General features: G+C 40.0%; 1 protein-coding gene across 1 annotated transcript in view; it reads right to left on the minus strand.

The window, feature by feature from the left end:
- Positions 1-16776, minus strand: part of PTEN (phosphatase and tensin homolog) — a 49003-nt gene extending 32227 nt beyond the window's left edge. The window contains exons 1-2 of the mRNA XM_074924251.1: positions 16620-16776; positions 685-769 (exon numbers count right to left, since the gene is read on the minus strand). Coding sequence (XP_074780352.1) covers positions 685-769; positions 16620-16698 — 164 coding nt within the window. The 5' untranslated portion in view covers positions 16699-16776. The remainder of the gene's footprint in view (positions 1-684; positions 770-16619) is intronic.
- Positions 16777-16794: the final 18 nt, after the last annotated feature.

The raw sequence follows: 16794 nt of genomic DNA on the forward strand, positions 1-16794 counted from the left end.
GTGTTGACTAAACAAATTTCAAGGATGTTCCTACAACACTAACTGCACCTTCCACAGTTGCATCCAGCAGTTAAAAGTAGACAACTTTATCTGATGTTAAAAATGACAACCTACAGGATTATTTTTTTTTAAATGTGCTATAAAGCATCACCAGTAAAAACAAATTTTACTTTATTTTCCTCCTCATCCACAATTATTGAACAGAGCCAGATGTAAAAGCCTTTATCTAAAGTAACCTATATTTACTTCTATAAATCAAAATTAACTTAACCACTTCATTTATCGACTGAAGAAAGGATATGGGCAAACATACTCTGGAATGCCATGAGATATCTGATGAAACTCTCAACACCATGAAGAGGCATAGATAGACATCCTTCTAAAAGCAAGAACCTCCTTTTACTCCAACATCATTCACTGAAGTAATTTTTTCACACTAAAAAGCAGATGCATTTGAGATCAACCCAGAACAGCAGCCTGGCCCAAGATTCTTGAAAATACAAATTTTGTTGTTTCAGACATTTTTCAGGAAAGCTAATACAGCAACATCTACAGGACGCAATAATCTTGTCATTTCTACAAGTTGGAACATGCATCCTCTCCTTAGCAGAAGATAAGCGAGTGCAGAAAACGATACTTAAGACTTACAAGAATAAGTTAAAGAAAAGAAAAATAAAGCCTTACCTTACTACATCATCAATGTTGTTCCGGTATACTCCTTCAAGCCTCTCTGCAGGAAAACCCATAGCAATTATGTTTGGATAAATATCTGAATATGCAAGTTATGGAAACACTTGTAAAGCATGTGAAATTTCTGTAACAGCATTAACTGGACATTAATCAAATGTTTAACTGTATCAGAGTCAGTGCAACAACTCAGACCATCTCCCACAAGCAAACAATTCAGTTTTATATATACGGTCATAAAGGATCTTTTCAAAAAAAAGCTGAGAAAAGGCGGGGGGGGGGGGGGGAAGAAAAATCAGGAGGGAAACTTCTTAAAACACAGTATTTTGACCACAGCCACCATAACAGAAATCATCTTACACCTCCAAACAGGTAGCTTATTAGTAGTCTGTGCTATCTGGCAGCTGATGGTTAACATCCAGTAGGAAGGCAATCCACCAGAAAAAGAGAGTCAAGTAATCCACTTCTATCATACATCATCTCACTAGAATCACACAGATGCTACATTCTGATCTTTCTCTACAGTTTGAGTGGCATATTACATCCAATGGGAAACTATTAAAATATTCTTGTGTGACTGAACTGCAAGATGTTCCAAATTAAAACTCATGTTCAAGTCCCCAGTGATCCCAAAATAGGTATACCATGCAAAAGAGCAAAACAAACAAAAAAGTGCATTTCAGGCATGCAAGCCCGGCAAAGCTACACAAACACTAGTGTTTTTATCACTTTCCATGATCGCTACATAACAGACCACTATAGCTGCTATGGTAGCTCTGAATGCCTAAATGTAAGATATTGCAATAGATGGGAATATACAGATCTGAAAAGGATTATGTGTCTTGTTTACTACATTCTCCACTTCTGGAAAAATATTCTAGTTTCTTATTCTAAACAACTTGTAATTCACTTGCCAAAAGCAACCTGAGATAAGGAATTTAGGAAAAAGTATCTCTTAGCTAAAACAAAAAAGCACAAAAGGAAAAAGGCCAAATCAGAAAACTGCAAGTTTACATCTAGAGCTGATGTAATAAAGAATTCACAAAAAATTCCTAGAAAAATCACTGCTATATACTTTCCTGGTGGTGTAATGATATATGATTTTTTTTTTTAAACAGATCAAGAAAATATACTCCCAAGCTTTAAGCATTATTAGAAATTATAATGCAGTGAAATATAAATTATTATGTAGTGAAGAAGCTTCACTGAAAAGCAAAAAAGAAATGAAACTAGCAGCTCAAAAACAGGCCATACCCTGCCGCATTAACATACTCCTCCTCAAACTAATTTTAGGAGTAAGAACAAAGCATGATATGTTTGAAGCTGGCCCTGCTTTAAAGAAGGGGGCTGAAACAGGTGATTTCCAGAGGTCCCTTTCAACATAAATTGTTCCACAATTCTAAGAATCATTTTTATTTTTAAGGTTCAAATATAACAAAGCTCCAAAGAGTAACCATTAGAACAGAAGACATTGCAGCAGCTTCCAAGATACTAATATTCTGATTACTTGTACACAAAGAAAAGCCTGAAGAAACAAACTACTCCATCCTTACAGAATTCCCACAAGCCTAAGTACTCATAGGGAAGCAGCACAGACCAAGTTCTGCATTTACACAGTTAACTAGAAGACTAAAGAAAAACATTAAGAACTGAATACACGGAAATAACTTTTTCTACTCTCAAAAAAAAAATTAGAATTCACTATGCTGTAATCCAAGTATTAATAGACATTGGTTTGCTTGGACTATTCAAAGATGATTTATACAGACAATGAGAAAAATACGAAAGCTTTTGAGAAATCCAATGTGTAGCTGCCTTAAATACAGACTCTGAAAGGGGTTCACATCTGGTTTCCAATTTATTCAGTACTTGTCCAAACCCTAAAAAAACCTTATCTTGAAAAAAAAACCACCCCAACATTAAGTTGCTTAACATTCAGAGCTTGTGATAACTTCAGATATTATCAAATCACATAAATCTTAAACTTTGAACTTCATTATGAATGTATTTTACTCTGCAAGCAGTCCACACCTCTGCTTAATTAACAAAAGGTGCTATATAATTAGCAATGTATTTACTATTCTATCAGTTATTACTTGCCATAGGCATAAGAAACTAGTTATACATCGTGTGCACCTGCTCTATGCCTATTAACAGTGAATTACCTGACTTTCAGCTAGCACATCCCTCGTTCCTGATTTCAACCTACTGCCAGTTCTAGCGCCCTCCTCGTTCCTGATTTCAACCTACTGCCAGTTCTAGCACTCATACTCAAAAGCACCTCCTTTTGCACCCTGTTCTGAGTAGCAGGGCTATGTAAGTTACCATAGCAAAATTATCCAGTATATTAACCTGATTTCCACAGCACCTCTCTGTAGAAGACAAGCATTCATGCTAGAAACAGGGGTAAAATAAATTCATTTTGACACACCACATCAAAACAAAAACTCAGTTTCAACTATAGTATCACCCATGAGACAGATGCCCAAACTTTACCAAATTACCATGTAACTTCCTCAAATTTCTGTTCACAATCATGAGCTTTACTATGCATTTTTTTCACGCGTTTCAGCCTGCAGTTTATGTTCAGATGCTTTTCTTCTGCTGTTGGCTTTTCCTCTCCAAGAGGCTAAGAAATTAGATACTTTCCAGGATTCCCAGCTGGTGCAAGATGGAAGTGAAGCAGACAGACACCCCAAGCAAAGGGTACAGAACATCTTAACAGCAGCGATTCCAGTTTGCAAGCTCACAGACTTGTCCAAACACCAAAACCTCAAAACACGCAGGCAGAGAGATAAAAAGTTCCAAAATAACCAGGGCGGTCTCACGTTTTTGGAAAGCGTGATCCTCTTTTGGATCACGCATCTCATGTGACTCCTCTCCCCTCCCTCACTCCTCAAGGGCGATGCACGATGTACATGCACGGTTTGCATGCATTTTTTCTTTTAAATAAGAGCAAGGCAGCAGGATTGAATGCTTAAGCTTAACTGTGCATCAACAAATATCCAACAGTGAGCTGTTGGGGGGGTGGAGGCCATTTTTAGAAAAACATGCTTGTTTTTTAAATAGTCAAGCCAATTTCTCCCCCACCTAAATAAAAGCATCCTGAAGTACCTTACTTATTATCTTAAAGTATTGGACTGGAATGCAATTCACACACCACTGCTGACTCACTCTTCTGTCTGCAACAGATTTGGCATTAAAAGACCCCGGGCAGAGCTCACAAAGGACCTCGGCACTCCTGTCAGGCTGCAGGCTTCACCTGCACAGAACGACAGCAAGCAGCAACTGTGACAAATGCGTTTGTACTGCTGGTGAAGATCATTCTGTGTCTTTTTAATATATGCTTCTGACAAGCACACTGAAGCAGCATGTTGCTTTGAAACTATTTTGCTGGTTCAAGCAGAAGAACGCCTTTTGCTTTAAGGAGCTTTAAGGAGCAACACAAGATGGAAGAACGGAGTGGAAGTGCTGTTGCTGTTTGCACAGATGATCTAAATATCTGAACAGAAATAGCACTTTCGTCACTTAATTGAAAAAGCTGCCATAAAAACCAAGCTCTTCCACCCTTTCCTCTTCTGTGAAAAGATGCCCCAAGATCTGCAGCAAGTGAAGGGGATGGGTGTTACTGCATCGGTACCAGCTTCCTTTTTTCCTGCTGCTGGGGAACGAAGCAGTCCTCCTCAGGGACAGCCTGGGATCACTGCACAGAAGGGTATGGAGCCAAGCCAGTTAGGGGAGCAACTGCCCACTGAGCACCATCTTTGGCAAGTTCTTCTATCACCAGCCATGCCCAACCATTCAGAGACACTGCTTTTCACACCTCAGTTAATTTAACATTAATTTCCAAAGCTGAAATTAAGATATTCGCTACCAAGACGAGATTTCTTACAAAGGAATTTGGAAACTGGGCTTACATTCAAAGCAAGAATTCTGAGTCATCACGAAATTAGTAACGATACTGATAATTTTAAAAATCTGAAAGAACTGATTATTTAAAACATGCAACAAGTTCATTTTCAATTCCAAGGTTTGCTTTGTTTTCTTTTTAGACAGGCAAATGAAAAAAGCCAAAAGCCTCAGCCATTTATTGAGGCAGTTCTACAACACATGCAAAACAAAGTGAACCAAACTGTCCTAACTATCAAAATTTGAAATGGGCTTTCTAAAGAACATAAAATAAACCCTGCCACATTTTGCCAACACAGCTCTTTCCTAAGAAATTCATTCCCAGAAATGGTTTCAACAGCTTTTAAAGCACTCATTCCATTCTCAGTCTTGTAAACATGGAGGCTGGGATTTTAGTTAGCAACCATAATTAAAAAAATACATGAGAGACTCATGATACACAACAACAAAACACTAAAATACCACCCTCTACTCAACTTCGTACTTCTTACTAACTACAAAACTTCAACTTTCAAATGAATGAAGACAAAACTACACTATACACAAGGAACCTTAAAATGAAGCACCCCAGTAATTTGTGAAGTTACCAAATGCCACAATGAAAAAGCAATGCTTTGTCAATACTGAAGACACACAAAAGGAAATAATCCATACGCCACTTCAGAAACACCTTTGCTCTAATGCCATTCGTAGATTTTACAAAACACGGTTCTTAAAGCCTGAAATCATTCCCACAAGCTAAAGATGATAGTCTTTCCAGTTGCTATGAGAAAAATCCTGTATCATTATGCAAATCAGTTATAATCACTTTCAAAAATAGCTGTCTATATATTCACATTATGCCAAGATCAAATTAAAGAATATGCAGCATACACTTTAAATTTTACATACATATACATATAGATATAAAAGCAAATTACTCATGTTGGTCCTGTAGCTGGTTCTGCTCACAAATTCAGCCTTTTCCTAATAATGGAAGGTGTCCAAAAAAGCATACCAAAATATTTACCAATTCTTAAATTCTTAAACAGTCACAAGAAAGTTGCAAAAAACAGACAGCTATAGCCTTTCCTACAATGATCAACATCCTCAATATCTAGAATATGAGTCAACAGAATTTAAGTAATTTTATTAAGTCCTATTTCAAACAAAGTATTTAAAACCCTTCTCCTTGCTCTGCTCATGAAGGCAGCTGTAACAAAAAACAGAAAGCAAATGACCTAATCTTCCCACTTTTATAAGCATGCTAGAGCATGCAGTGCTTAAGAATCTGCATATAGCTTTACCTTTTAAACCCAACACTGACAACAGATTTTTTTAAAATCAAAACACAAATAAAGAACTTTAAAACTATTAGCCCTTTACAATCAAAGGCTTCAGGAAGACCTACCAGGCATTAGACTTTATCTTTCTTTAAGAAGGAAATTTAAAACAAGCTGACCATTCCTGAAGCTGTGAATGATGGTCACTATTAAGTCAGGCTTTAGAGCTAAAAACTTACTGCAAAACCTGAACCTGACACCTGCCAATAAAAGGCCAACAGTCCATTTTTCCTGACTTGTTTCCAGCTTACAAATATGAATAGTACCTAACAAAGAACAGATTTAAATTGGTGAATCTATGGCATGAAAAAAGCTTCACAAGTGCCAGGAATGCAAATCTGCACTTCCAGTTCAGGCAAGCAAGGCATGTCCTTGCTTTAATCTACTCCTAAACATCCTTCTCCTCACTGGCGCGCAAGCTGCTGTCAGTTTTGCTCCACTATGCATCACCCATCACCCCCCTGGCTGCGGACAGCCACAGTGCAAAGAAAACCAGCCTCTAGCATGGGGTCACCAAGCTGTCAACTGCTAAGTCCCATTTGATAGCAACACCAAAGAGCAGAGGAACAACATGACTTTGAAGTCTCCGAAAGTTGCTTTGTTGTCTCAATTTGTCTGCAATTTTCAGGAACTCTGACTTTAGTAACCATGCAACATGGTCTAGTGGCGCATCTGGCCCTACCAGCAATGAAATGTTAGCATGCTAACCTCAAGCCCTTTAACCTCAGCTTAAACAAGTCTGTATAGCAACGGCAAGACAAAAAAAAAATAACCGTTCTTGCCGTTCGACAGCTTGACAGCCTGAAGCTACAGGGGGAGTGTTACGAGAAGTGTCCACACTCCATCCTCAAACAGATTTAAGAGTCCTGACAAATGGCCAAGCTCTTATTAGTGCCATTTTCTTGACAGCATCCCTACAAAAAAAAAAAAGGACACAGGAAAATATAACCAGCCAAATCTTGAAAAGTTTCCTAGCATATATACTGTTTAGCCTGTACACGTGCATACCTTTTTTTAAATAGGTGACATTTCCATTAGCCAGCATTAAATGCAAAATAAGTTTACTATTTTCCTATGAGTCTGGATAATCAGGAAGTATAGAGGAAATGAACAGGAAGAAAGTTCTTCAGAGCAAAGGAGGATTCCTTGTAGCCAGCCAGCTGCACTTGCCAACTCTACCATCTGTGCCTTAAAGAACAAGAAAAGAGACCAACTCAGATGTGGCTGAAAGAAACATTTTATGATTTAGAAGAAATGCATTTAACCCCTTAATACTCAATATTTCAATTGCAACCCTTTTTTTCTTATTTTTTCTTTTCTTTTTTTTCTTTATTTTTTAATCTTTCAGCTTGTAATTTAAATGCAGCAACCTAGACCAGGAACAATGAAACTGCAGCTCCTTCATATCTGGGAAGCAAACCTGTCCAGATGAGGTCAGGAGGCTGACAACAGGTCTGGAGGGGAACTCAAATTCCTGCAGCACAAAGAAGTAAATCAGAAGATGCCTGAAGGTGACACTGTCAGGTTGTCTCACAACCAGCTACATCCTCAACTCACTTCCATCCCATAGAGGGGGATTTTGGACCTCCTTACTATATTGCATTTGGGAAGTACTCCCAGAGCAAGAGTCTCTTCCTTCATCTGTGAGGTATATGAATTGTGTCCTGGGGTTCTCAGCCATATGGAGGCTTTGCTGAACAGCTAATAGGTCAAGAAGATTAGGAAAAAAAAAAAAAAAAATCACACATAGTCTACATAAGCAGGCACCATTTCTTCTGCAAAACATGGCATCAACCTCATGAACCTCACAGCATAAATACAAAAAATAACAGAGAAGCATGGAAGAAGATAACGTCTACTCTACAGAAGAGCTTGTTCTGACAAAGACTAAGGAGAAGATGCCTTAAGCTTCCATTTCAGCATGGTTTGGATTCACAAAGATAGGAAAGCATGCAGATAGTAGGGAAACATGATCTTGTTCTGAGGAGCAGCAAATCCTTCTAGAATAGCTGATAATATCATAGCACACAAAAAAGCTACCTCTTCCCATTAGGAAAAAGCCAAGAGCAAATAGGAACATAACAAATGATGCAACAGTACACTATATCATTCATATAAAATTTGATAGAAAGAACTCTTCAAATGAAGAGTCAGACTGGCCTCAACTCTTTATTCAGCTTCAAGTCCAGGTCTACAGCATTGAACAAAGCCCTACAATCCCAACAAGTTTCTAGGGATGAAAACATGCAGAGGTCCAGTTAAGATGGCTTTTTCTTTCTGCTCCTGCTTTGCAAGAAGCTGCATCCCATCTTACCATACCTACTCCGGCATCTCAACTAGCTGTAGCAACACACAGCAGCTGCAGGCCAAGAGCTGAGCCAGGGGAAATGCATCTGCGAGGCGGAGTAGCTGTCCTCAAGGTAACACGTCTGCTGAGTAGAACTTCTCAAAAGGATGTAATGTATACGAGAAGCTTGACTGTTATATCTCGGTTTGAGATTTCCAAAGTGCCAAATTTATCTGTTTTGACCCACAAGTCAAACTCAACATTAACTCTTTCAAGGTAGAGCACAGGACCTCCCTGGTACGTGTTCTCAGGACACTACCACACTTTGCAGGATCTCCTTTAAAGAAGCACTGATGTGTACTTAAGCATATCCTAACCTCAAACACCCACAGAAAAATACAAGAATTTTATTCAGTAAAAAGAAGTCAGCACAGAGAGTCATTACTTTGATATTTACTGACAGGAAGCGAAAAATGGCTCAGTCTCAACTTTTTGCAAGTCTGAAAGAACATCCAAAACTTTCAGAGACAAGGAAATGTAAAATAGTTTGAGCTGGAGGACAAATACATCACACTAAAAAGTTTGTAAAACAAAAGCCACAAAAACTGGGATTTGTATGAATTCATCAAACCTTAAGGGGGGGGGGGATATAAAGAGAAAATAAAGGCAAGCAGCAAAACAATACATAAGGCCATCCTAATAAACTGCTTCTCAACCAACGAACTCCAAGTAGATAATATTAATTTCATTCTAATGAGATCTGGTGTTTTCCTCCTCTAAATGTTAGTACAAGAAAAGGACATTACTTCTCTAACTCACCCACGCAAGAAATTAAAGAACGGAAAATACACAACTACTTCAGCCCGATATATACCCAGGCAATGCAATGAATTTAGCAGAGGCCTCTAAGAAAATTAATCATGCAATTAAAAGCTATTATACTACAGCTCCACAAAGGCAGAATTAAGTTTATAAAGACACTTCTTAAGCACTTCACTACAAAAAAATGGATATTAAGCAGTTTTTATGCACTGCTGCACGTTGGGGCTGTGAAGCTGGGACTTCATCTTTAAAGGGAACAATGCCAGCTTTTGCAATAGTCATCATCCCAAACACAGAGCAGTTGAGTTTAATTTTTTAGCTGCACAATCAATTACCATTTGAGTCACAGAGCCCCTACTTCAGCTACATTGCCTAAATAACATTATTAGGATAACCTAGATTATGCAGCACGATACACAGCCTAATTGCACAATTATTTACTTCCATTCTACAAAACTTTTTTTTTCAGGTCCTCACAGGCAAGACAGTAAACGAGGCAGATGATGATAGGAGCAGAGAGGATGCTAGCTAGAATTAGAAAATGGAACAAGGATTTGTTTACATCTGAAATATCACTCTGGGACTAAGATGCATTCAAAAACTAACAGCAATTGCTTAAGCCAAAGTAGAGTCAACTGCCCACAAAGCATACGTGTTTCAGAACAGATCCTGCTCTACAGAGCCACTTATGAATGTTCCCATATCTTCAAATACATTCCCTTCTTACAATCTTGAAATCACCATCCCAGTAACTCACACAAATGTACAAACATGCACAGCTTTAATCCCCAAAACCTTCACAGAATTGGCAAGCCAAAGGAGCCCACAGCTACCCTAAGATTTAAGATGAGGCATCAGGTACCTCCGGCAATCACTACTCAGCTCCAGGCTATATCCCATTTACCCCCCTGAAAAAGCTATGCAATAATTAACCTTCTATATCCACCCTACATTAGGCACAGTAAATGAGTACAAATCACGTGTAGCTCAGTTCCAGATTACTCGCTGGGTACTCGAACTGGAAAGAAAGTGGACTTTAAAAGGGAGTTAGTTATGACTAATGACAGCAACTTTGGTCTGTAATGTAATTAAAGGATTTGACAGCTCAACTGCCTATTCCCTCCCTTTTCTTCCAGTTTGTCAGAACACAACTATTGTCCCTTTAACAAGAATCTTGTTAAGACTTGAGTCTTGTTTAAACAAGAACCATTTTCTTGTTTAAACACGTTGTAAGGGAAGACTCTAGGCTAAGGTACCAGGGGTATAATTTGTCAGTTTATGCAGTATTAATGTGGCAACAACATTAATCCATTAAAAATATAATTTCATTTAAGAAACTATTCAGAGAGTCACAAATTGCAAAACCAACTCGGTAGACAGAAACTTTATATATAAAATTTCAACTTTGTAATTATTATGTTCTGAAGTTTAGTTTTGGTATGGCTTTACATTTTGTAGCACAGGGGTTTTTAACATAATGTCATATTATTACAGAACAAGTTATATCAATTGCTTCCACAACAAATATTATTTGGGTGTCCAAATCATCCTAGAAAGAAGAAAACTGAAAATACAGTCACCTCTCTTCTAGAAGAAAATTAGAAAATTCTGTACTTCTCTACACAGTGTTTTAATATGCCATTTAGCAAATACTAGCTTTCTCTACAGCAGTCACTGTACTTCAAAACCTTCTGGTAATAAAAAAAAAACCCGAGATGTATCAAGTGTAGCACTGGGGAGCATAGGAAAGCGGTTTTTGTCCCAAAGAAGCCTGCTTATCACCAGTCTACCAGCCATCAAGAGCCAGGTAATCTTTCCACAGGTACTGCTGTGCAGCAATAACAGCTATTTCAAGTGTTGCACAAGCTCCACACTCAAGGCTATATCCTTTCCCTAAATATACCATAACCATCTCATGAAATCAGTGGAAGTCACATGTAATTATTCTGAGGACAGAAAGGCCTTCCTAACTAGCACAAGTTCCTAGAAACATGCACTTTCAGAATTCATCAACCTTCTTCAAGAGTCAAGTTGGACCGAGTGTTGACGCATGGCCAGCCAATTACACCAAGAGCTAAACGGCTGTGATTTTCAGAAGTCCTCAACACTGACCTAACCATTCTCAAAGTCACTGACCAGCCTCAACAAAGATAATTTCTCAAGGGCCTCAAGTGCCAACACCTCATCAGTCTTAGTGTAAGAGATAATAAAGATGAACATGGGATTTTTTCCTTAAAAAAGAAATGCTCAAAACCACTATCAGTCCTAGTAGAGCTTGCACTTTATTCAGCATTACCCTCTTAATGTTTAACAGCAAAGCTTTGGATGTTCCAAAAATTACACAAACTTAACTAAGCTTACAAACAGATTTCAATGAAGATTAGCCTCAGCTGTGCTTTTTCTAAAAGGTCACTTATTAAGAAAATTTTATAGTGTTCACATTAGCTGTACTAATTTCTTTCCCCACCTTGAAAAGAACATATAACCATTACTTCAACTGCAGAGCTACATGAAACCAAGAATCAGTTTGCAACTTTTGTCGATTTAAAAGTGTGCACAGGCAGTTATTTTTTAACTTCATGTTTAGCTTGTGCAAACAGTCTCCAGCAACGCTGCACATTGATTAAAAATTTCTGATGATGCAAGAACAAGTAGTTCATTAGGAAGCCTGCACTACATTTAAGCAGTGCAAAGAGATGACCTGTATTTGTTAAGCATCTTTGAAGTCCCTTTCCAAGCAACTGCAGTCAAAAAGCCAGGCAGAAAGGGGCTGGGGTTATTCTGAATGGATGCAGCAAGGGTTGCACAACAGATCACTTGCCCGAATGGTGGGGGGTTTGTGCGTAGGCATCAGCTGTCAAACAACTCTATCCACAAACATGCATCTACATGGCAGTATGTCAAAGGGGTTTTTTTTAGGTTGTGAGGAAAAGTAAGTGATCCAGCACGTCTCTAACCCCAGAAGAGAAAATGCATTAACACACTTGCATCTATCACCACCTCGCTTTCTCCATCTGGACAATTCAAAAATCCTTGGTAAGTGCAGAAAGACCAATTTCCCCAAAACCAAACACCTCCTTGCTGTAGGATGTAACTGAATCAAACTCTGAGAAGTCCCCAGGCAGTACCGTTTTACTGCTGTCTATTCAAACAGACTTCTTAGATGAGTTTTGGACAAGAAGATTAGTGCCAGTTTTGCTCTGAACTCAAGATTGTCCCAGGCTCCAGAAGCAAAATGATTCTGTTGGGCTCTTAACACTGCTAAGTAACATGGTTTACTCCAGAACAAAGAAATACTTTTCCACCAATAAAATGTGTTGCCAGTTGGTTTCTTCTAGTTTCTTCTAACCCCTTACCAGCCCTTACTGCACTTCTGTGCAAGAACTTGTTACAAAACATCTAACAAACTTCAATTCTAACATGAAACCAAATATTTTAAACGAATGGCATTTCCAACTCAGGCTCTATTTTTAAACGCGGTATGTACCTCATGCCACTAATTCATTTTTTTTTCCTGGAAGCTGAGCCATTTTGAGTGAAGTCACATAATTTAAAATTTCATTAAAAATGCAAAGAGCTTTAGGACTGCAAATAGCATAAAGCAGAGTGATATTCTAAGAAGTTTCCACTCGCTATTTTAGCATTCTCTGCCCTTCATTATAGGAAATAAACTATAGATGAGACTTGTAAATAAACTGCACCCAACATCAAATCTTTATGGAATATTGCTGCAGTTTATGACTATGTAGGTCACGAGCTACACATGCTTCAATTAAGCATCAGGGTAGGCATGCTCTACCCTATGATCAGGCTAGATAACCATTTTCATGCGTAACAGAAGGCCTGGAAATACAAGACAAAGTCTAACCAAAGCTATAATGGGCACAAGAAGCAGTTACACGATTTTTTTTCCACTTTAGTCTCAAATAGTTAAACCACTTGCTAAATTAAGTTACACATGGACTTCTTAAAACACAGGCAATCCATGCAATGCACAGGACTCGCATGCAAGCATTCTCTCTTCACTGTTCCCTACAGTAAAATGGTCAAGAACCAAGCTGCACAATTTCAGAAATACCAAAGATTATAGTGCCTCAGACAATATGCTGGTCATTGCATTGTAAAGAAATGCAGCCATCTTAGAAGAAAGCCATTAACCCAAACTTTCCTTCTCACCCTTTTGCACCAAAAGGTATCTGGCATTACAGAAATGAAATAGAAACCCAAATATATCAGGAATAAATACAGTATCTGAAATAAGGTATTAAAAAGCTGATCAAATGTCTCCACCTTTAAAACTCTTAATTTCAAAATATTTTTTTTCCAAGAGGTACATAAAAAGACTGTCCAGAGAGGAAAGAACATTTGATTAGATTAATAGTAGCATCAATATGTTTTTTTTAAAGACATTTTTTTCATATTAGCACATGGGATTATTCTTATATTCTGGTGCTTAAGCTCCTCATTTTGAGAAGTCACTATTTCCCTTTGCTAAAATCCTGCATTATCCACACAAGAATTCTTAACCAACCCAGCAGGAACTAAGACTCCCAAGTATGATGTACCATACCATACATAATCAGTGCCAGTTTTAGAAGGATTTCACACAGACCAAAAGAGGGAAAAAAAAAAGCGGCCCTCGAAGGGAGTTCGGCACTCCAGAGCCTAACCCTGCCTGCCTTCTGGCACTCAGGTGTGCCTTGTGATGCCTTGGGAGAATCAGCCGTGACCAAAATATAAAGACTGCAAGTCTTTGTCCACCTGGGACACTGACATAGAAACCCTCCCTCAAAGACGGGTGGAAGACAAGACAGACCACAGAATATAGGCTGGAGATCAGGCACCTCACCTGGATTCACTCTAGATTCATTTTATTCTCCACCTCCCAAAGTCCAGGCAATAATGACCTGACTGAGTATTTTGGAGCCACCACCACACTGAACTACTTGTTTGGAAATATTTACTGCAGGAGGAATTCACACCTCTTGTTTCCCATATCCCAGCTAAATGCTCAAATCACTGCGCTATTCAACTTGTATCAGCCTTTCTCTTCTAGCTTGACAGAAGCAGTTATCCTGAAATGACCAGTAATCTGTAAGAGAGAACACTCTCACAATTATGGGTGTGCAGGGAAGCAAAGCTAACCAACTACAGCTTGTTTCAGTCTCAAAATTTTAAGCTCCAGCACACGGCAAGAAGTACCTTTGAGAACTTAAACCCTGGTCCTCCTACCATACATCATATGCCTTCCCAAACAGCTCAGTTTTCAAGTTCTCTCTTTCTTCACCTAAGAGCGCATGGTTGGAGAGCTAACTCCCAGCTTAGTCCTCTGTCCACACATGTAAGAAATACACAGTTATACATAGGTTATTTTGCAGCTACCAGGTATGATGAGCAACAATTCCATCAGAGCCCCGCAAAAAGAACATCCCCAAGAAGCCAGCACAAAGTGATAAAAAAATTAAACTTTCACTTCTGCAGCAACGTCAGCCTTCAAAGCCAAGCCATTATACTGTACATGCAGCAATCTTCATTCATTAATTATCTGTTCAAAATGTGCGGCTATGAAAAAAGAAAAAAGGACTGGGTATAAGCTTCTTCCAAAGATATTTTTTCAATCATCAAAAAAAACACCTTTTCTATAAATTCCATTACAGAATTGCAGCCAGCTACTCATTTTAGAAAAACTAGCCTAAGCCCGGTGTTCACTGGCCTACTTCTAATGCAAATTCCTAAGAATAAAATTAACAAGACAAAAAGTAGAAAATAAGCAATAAACTTCATTTGACATATCTTTAGAAACCTTGAGCAAGAAAGTCCAGGTTCAGCATTCACCAACGTTCTTGCCAGGAGTAGATGACTAGTTAAAAAGATTCCTTTAGGTAAAAAAAAAAATCGCTCCCTACTAATGGCACATATGGGCAAAGATATCTGAAATACCAAACTCTTCAACTGTGAAGCCAAAATCTCATTGTTTTTGCCACTACTCAACTCTTTTCATAACCCCAAAGTTCCCAGCAAACGCTTCACTCAGAGAATCAAAAAAATTTAACTCAGACTTCTGTCGTTAAGTCAGCAGTAAGTGCTGTACTGGCCTAGGTCAGCGTTAAAGTCATAGGCCAACGAAACGACCAAGTGCAAACATTTAAAAATTCAAGCCTAAAATTGTGTTGTATCAGTATGACAAACAGAATGCATAAATTGCATACTAGAGCTGCTGCTTTTTAACTAAAAGCTCAGCAGCCACCTGCTAAAGTAAAGAACTTTTCAGTCCATTTTAAGGCCACCAAAATTTTAGGCCAAGGCTCAACGCAACATCACAGCTCTACTTCCTAGTTACAGCTATTACCGGTTTTGATCCTGCCCAAGAACTGGATTTATTTGTAGCAGTACTTGCTCTGACACGAGTGCAATTGCTCCAAAACCCAGTAAGTTTCACCCTGATTCTGCTGCAGAACAGAAAGCACTCTCTCTGTAGGGATAAGCCTAGCTCTGCATGTGACTGTCAATATTCATTTTTCCTAGGGCAATTCCAACTTTTAAGTGAGGCTTTTGCTCCAAAACCTCTCAAACACAGTAATGATCTTTCTCTACCATGGAGAAAGACCATACCCTCGGCACGGCCTCTACACACCATTAACTCTGCAGGGCATTCAAACCTAAATATCTGCCTGCTGCCGCTACAACACATCTGTTCACAAGGCCACCAAAACTACACACTAGCAATGCTTCTCTACGGCTGGACTCATTAGTCGTAATTGCATACTAATTACATATTCCAGAATTAAACTCCTCACCATCCTCCTCGACGAAACCCAACGTGCTCTCGTTCGGAACACATCCTCAAGTTCACTGTATCTGAGACTACGCCAAAGCGCAGCTCACACATCGCGTTAGGAAGAGGTATTCTTTAATCTGGAAGAAGTGATTGCCACCTCTTGTCACATCGAGAACCTGGCTGCATCGTGTAGCAACCGAGCACAAGCTCTGCCTTACTGTATGTATGAAAATCAGGTCAGAGGACACAGGCTTCGCCTCTCCTGCCGCGCAGGCTGAAGCAACCCGAGCAAAGCGATAGGCCTGCCACGATTATATTTGCAATTCAAGACGAGTTACTAAATCAAAAAAAAAAAAGTGCTCTGGACGTGAGTCACGGCAGGACAGGCGTATTTGCTATGTGAGCCGAAAAATCAACACAGGCAGAGAGATAAGCAGCAGACCCGCGTTGCTCCGGAGCAGGCCGAGGCTCCCCGGGCCGGGGTGAGGGGACAGCAGCTCCGCGACACGGGGGCGGCGGCAGGCGGGCGGGCGGGCAGGCAGGCTGCGATCGCCAAGGCGCACTAGCGTTAATCCTCGCCACCACGGAGCTCCCGTTAATCTGCCCGGCTGCTAGGCCCCGGCTCTGCGGCCGCCCGGACAAAAGGAGGCCGAGGCGGCGGCGGGCGCGGCGGCCCGAGCGAGCCTCGGCGGCAGCCTCCGGCCTCCCGGCGGAGCGGCACCGGGAAGCGCGTTAGGTAACCGCCGCGGAGGTCTGATGCAATAGCTGTACGTGCAGCGCCCGGTGCCGGGCCCCGTCCCCGGTGGGAGGATACAGGTCAGGTCCAGGTCGAAGCCATCCTCCTGGTATCGCCTTTTGTTCCTGCTGACGATCTCTTTGATGATGGCGGTCATGTCTGGCAGCCGGGGGCCGCTCCGGGACAGCGCGCAGGGGCCGGGCGGCGGCGGGGCGCGAGGCCGGGAGGCGGCAGCGGCGGACCGGCGGCCGCC

This window comes from Athene noctua, chromosome 21, assembly GCF_965140245.1.
Source record: "Athene noctua chromosome 21, bAthNoc1.hap1.1, whole genome shotgun sequence".
In the NCBI taxonomy this organism is placed as follows: domain Eukaryota; kingdom Metazoa; phylum Chordata; class Aves; order Strigiformes; family Strigidae; genus Athene; species Athene noctua.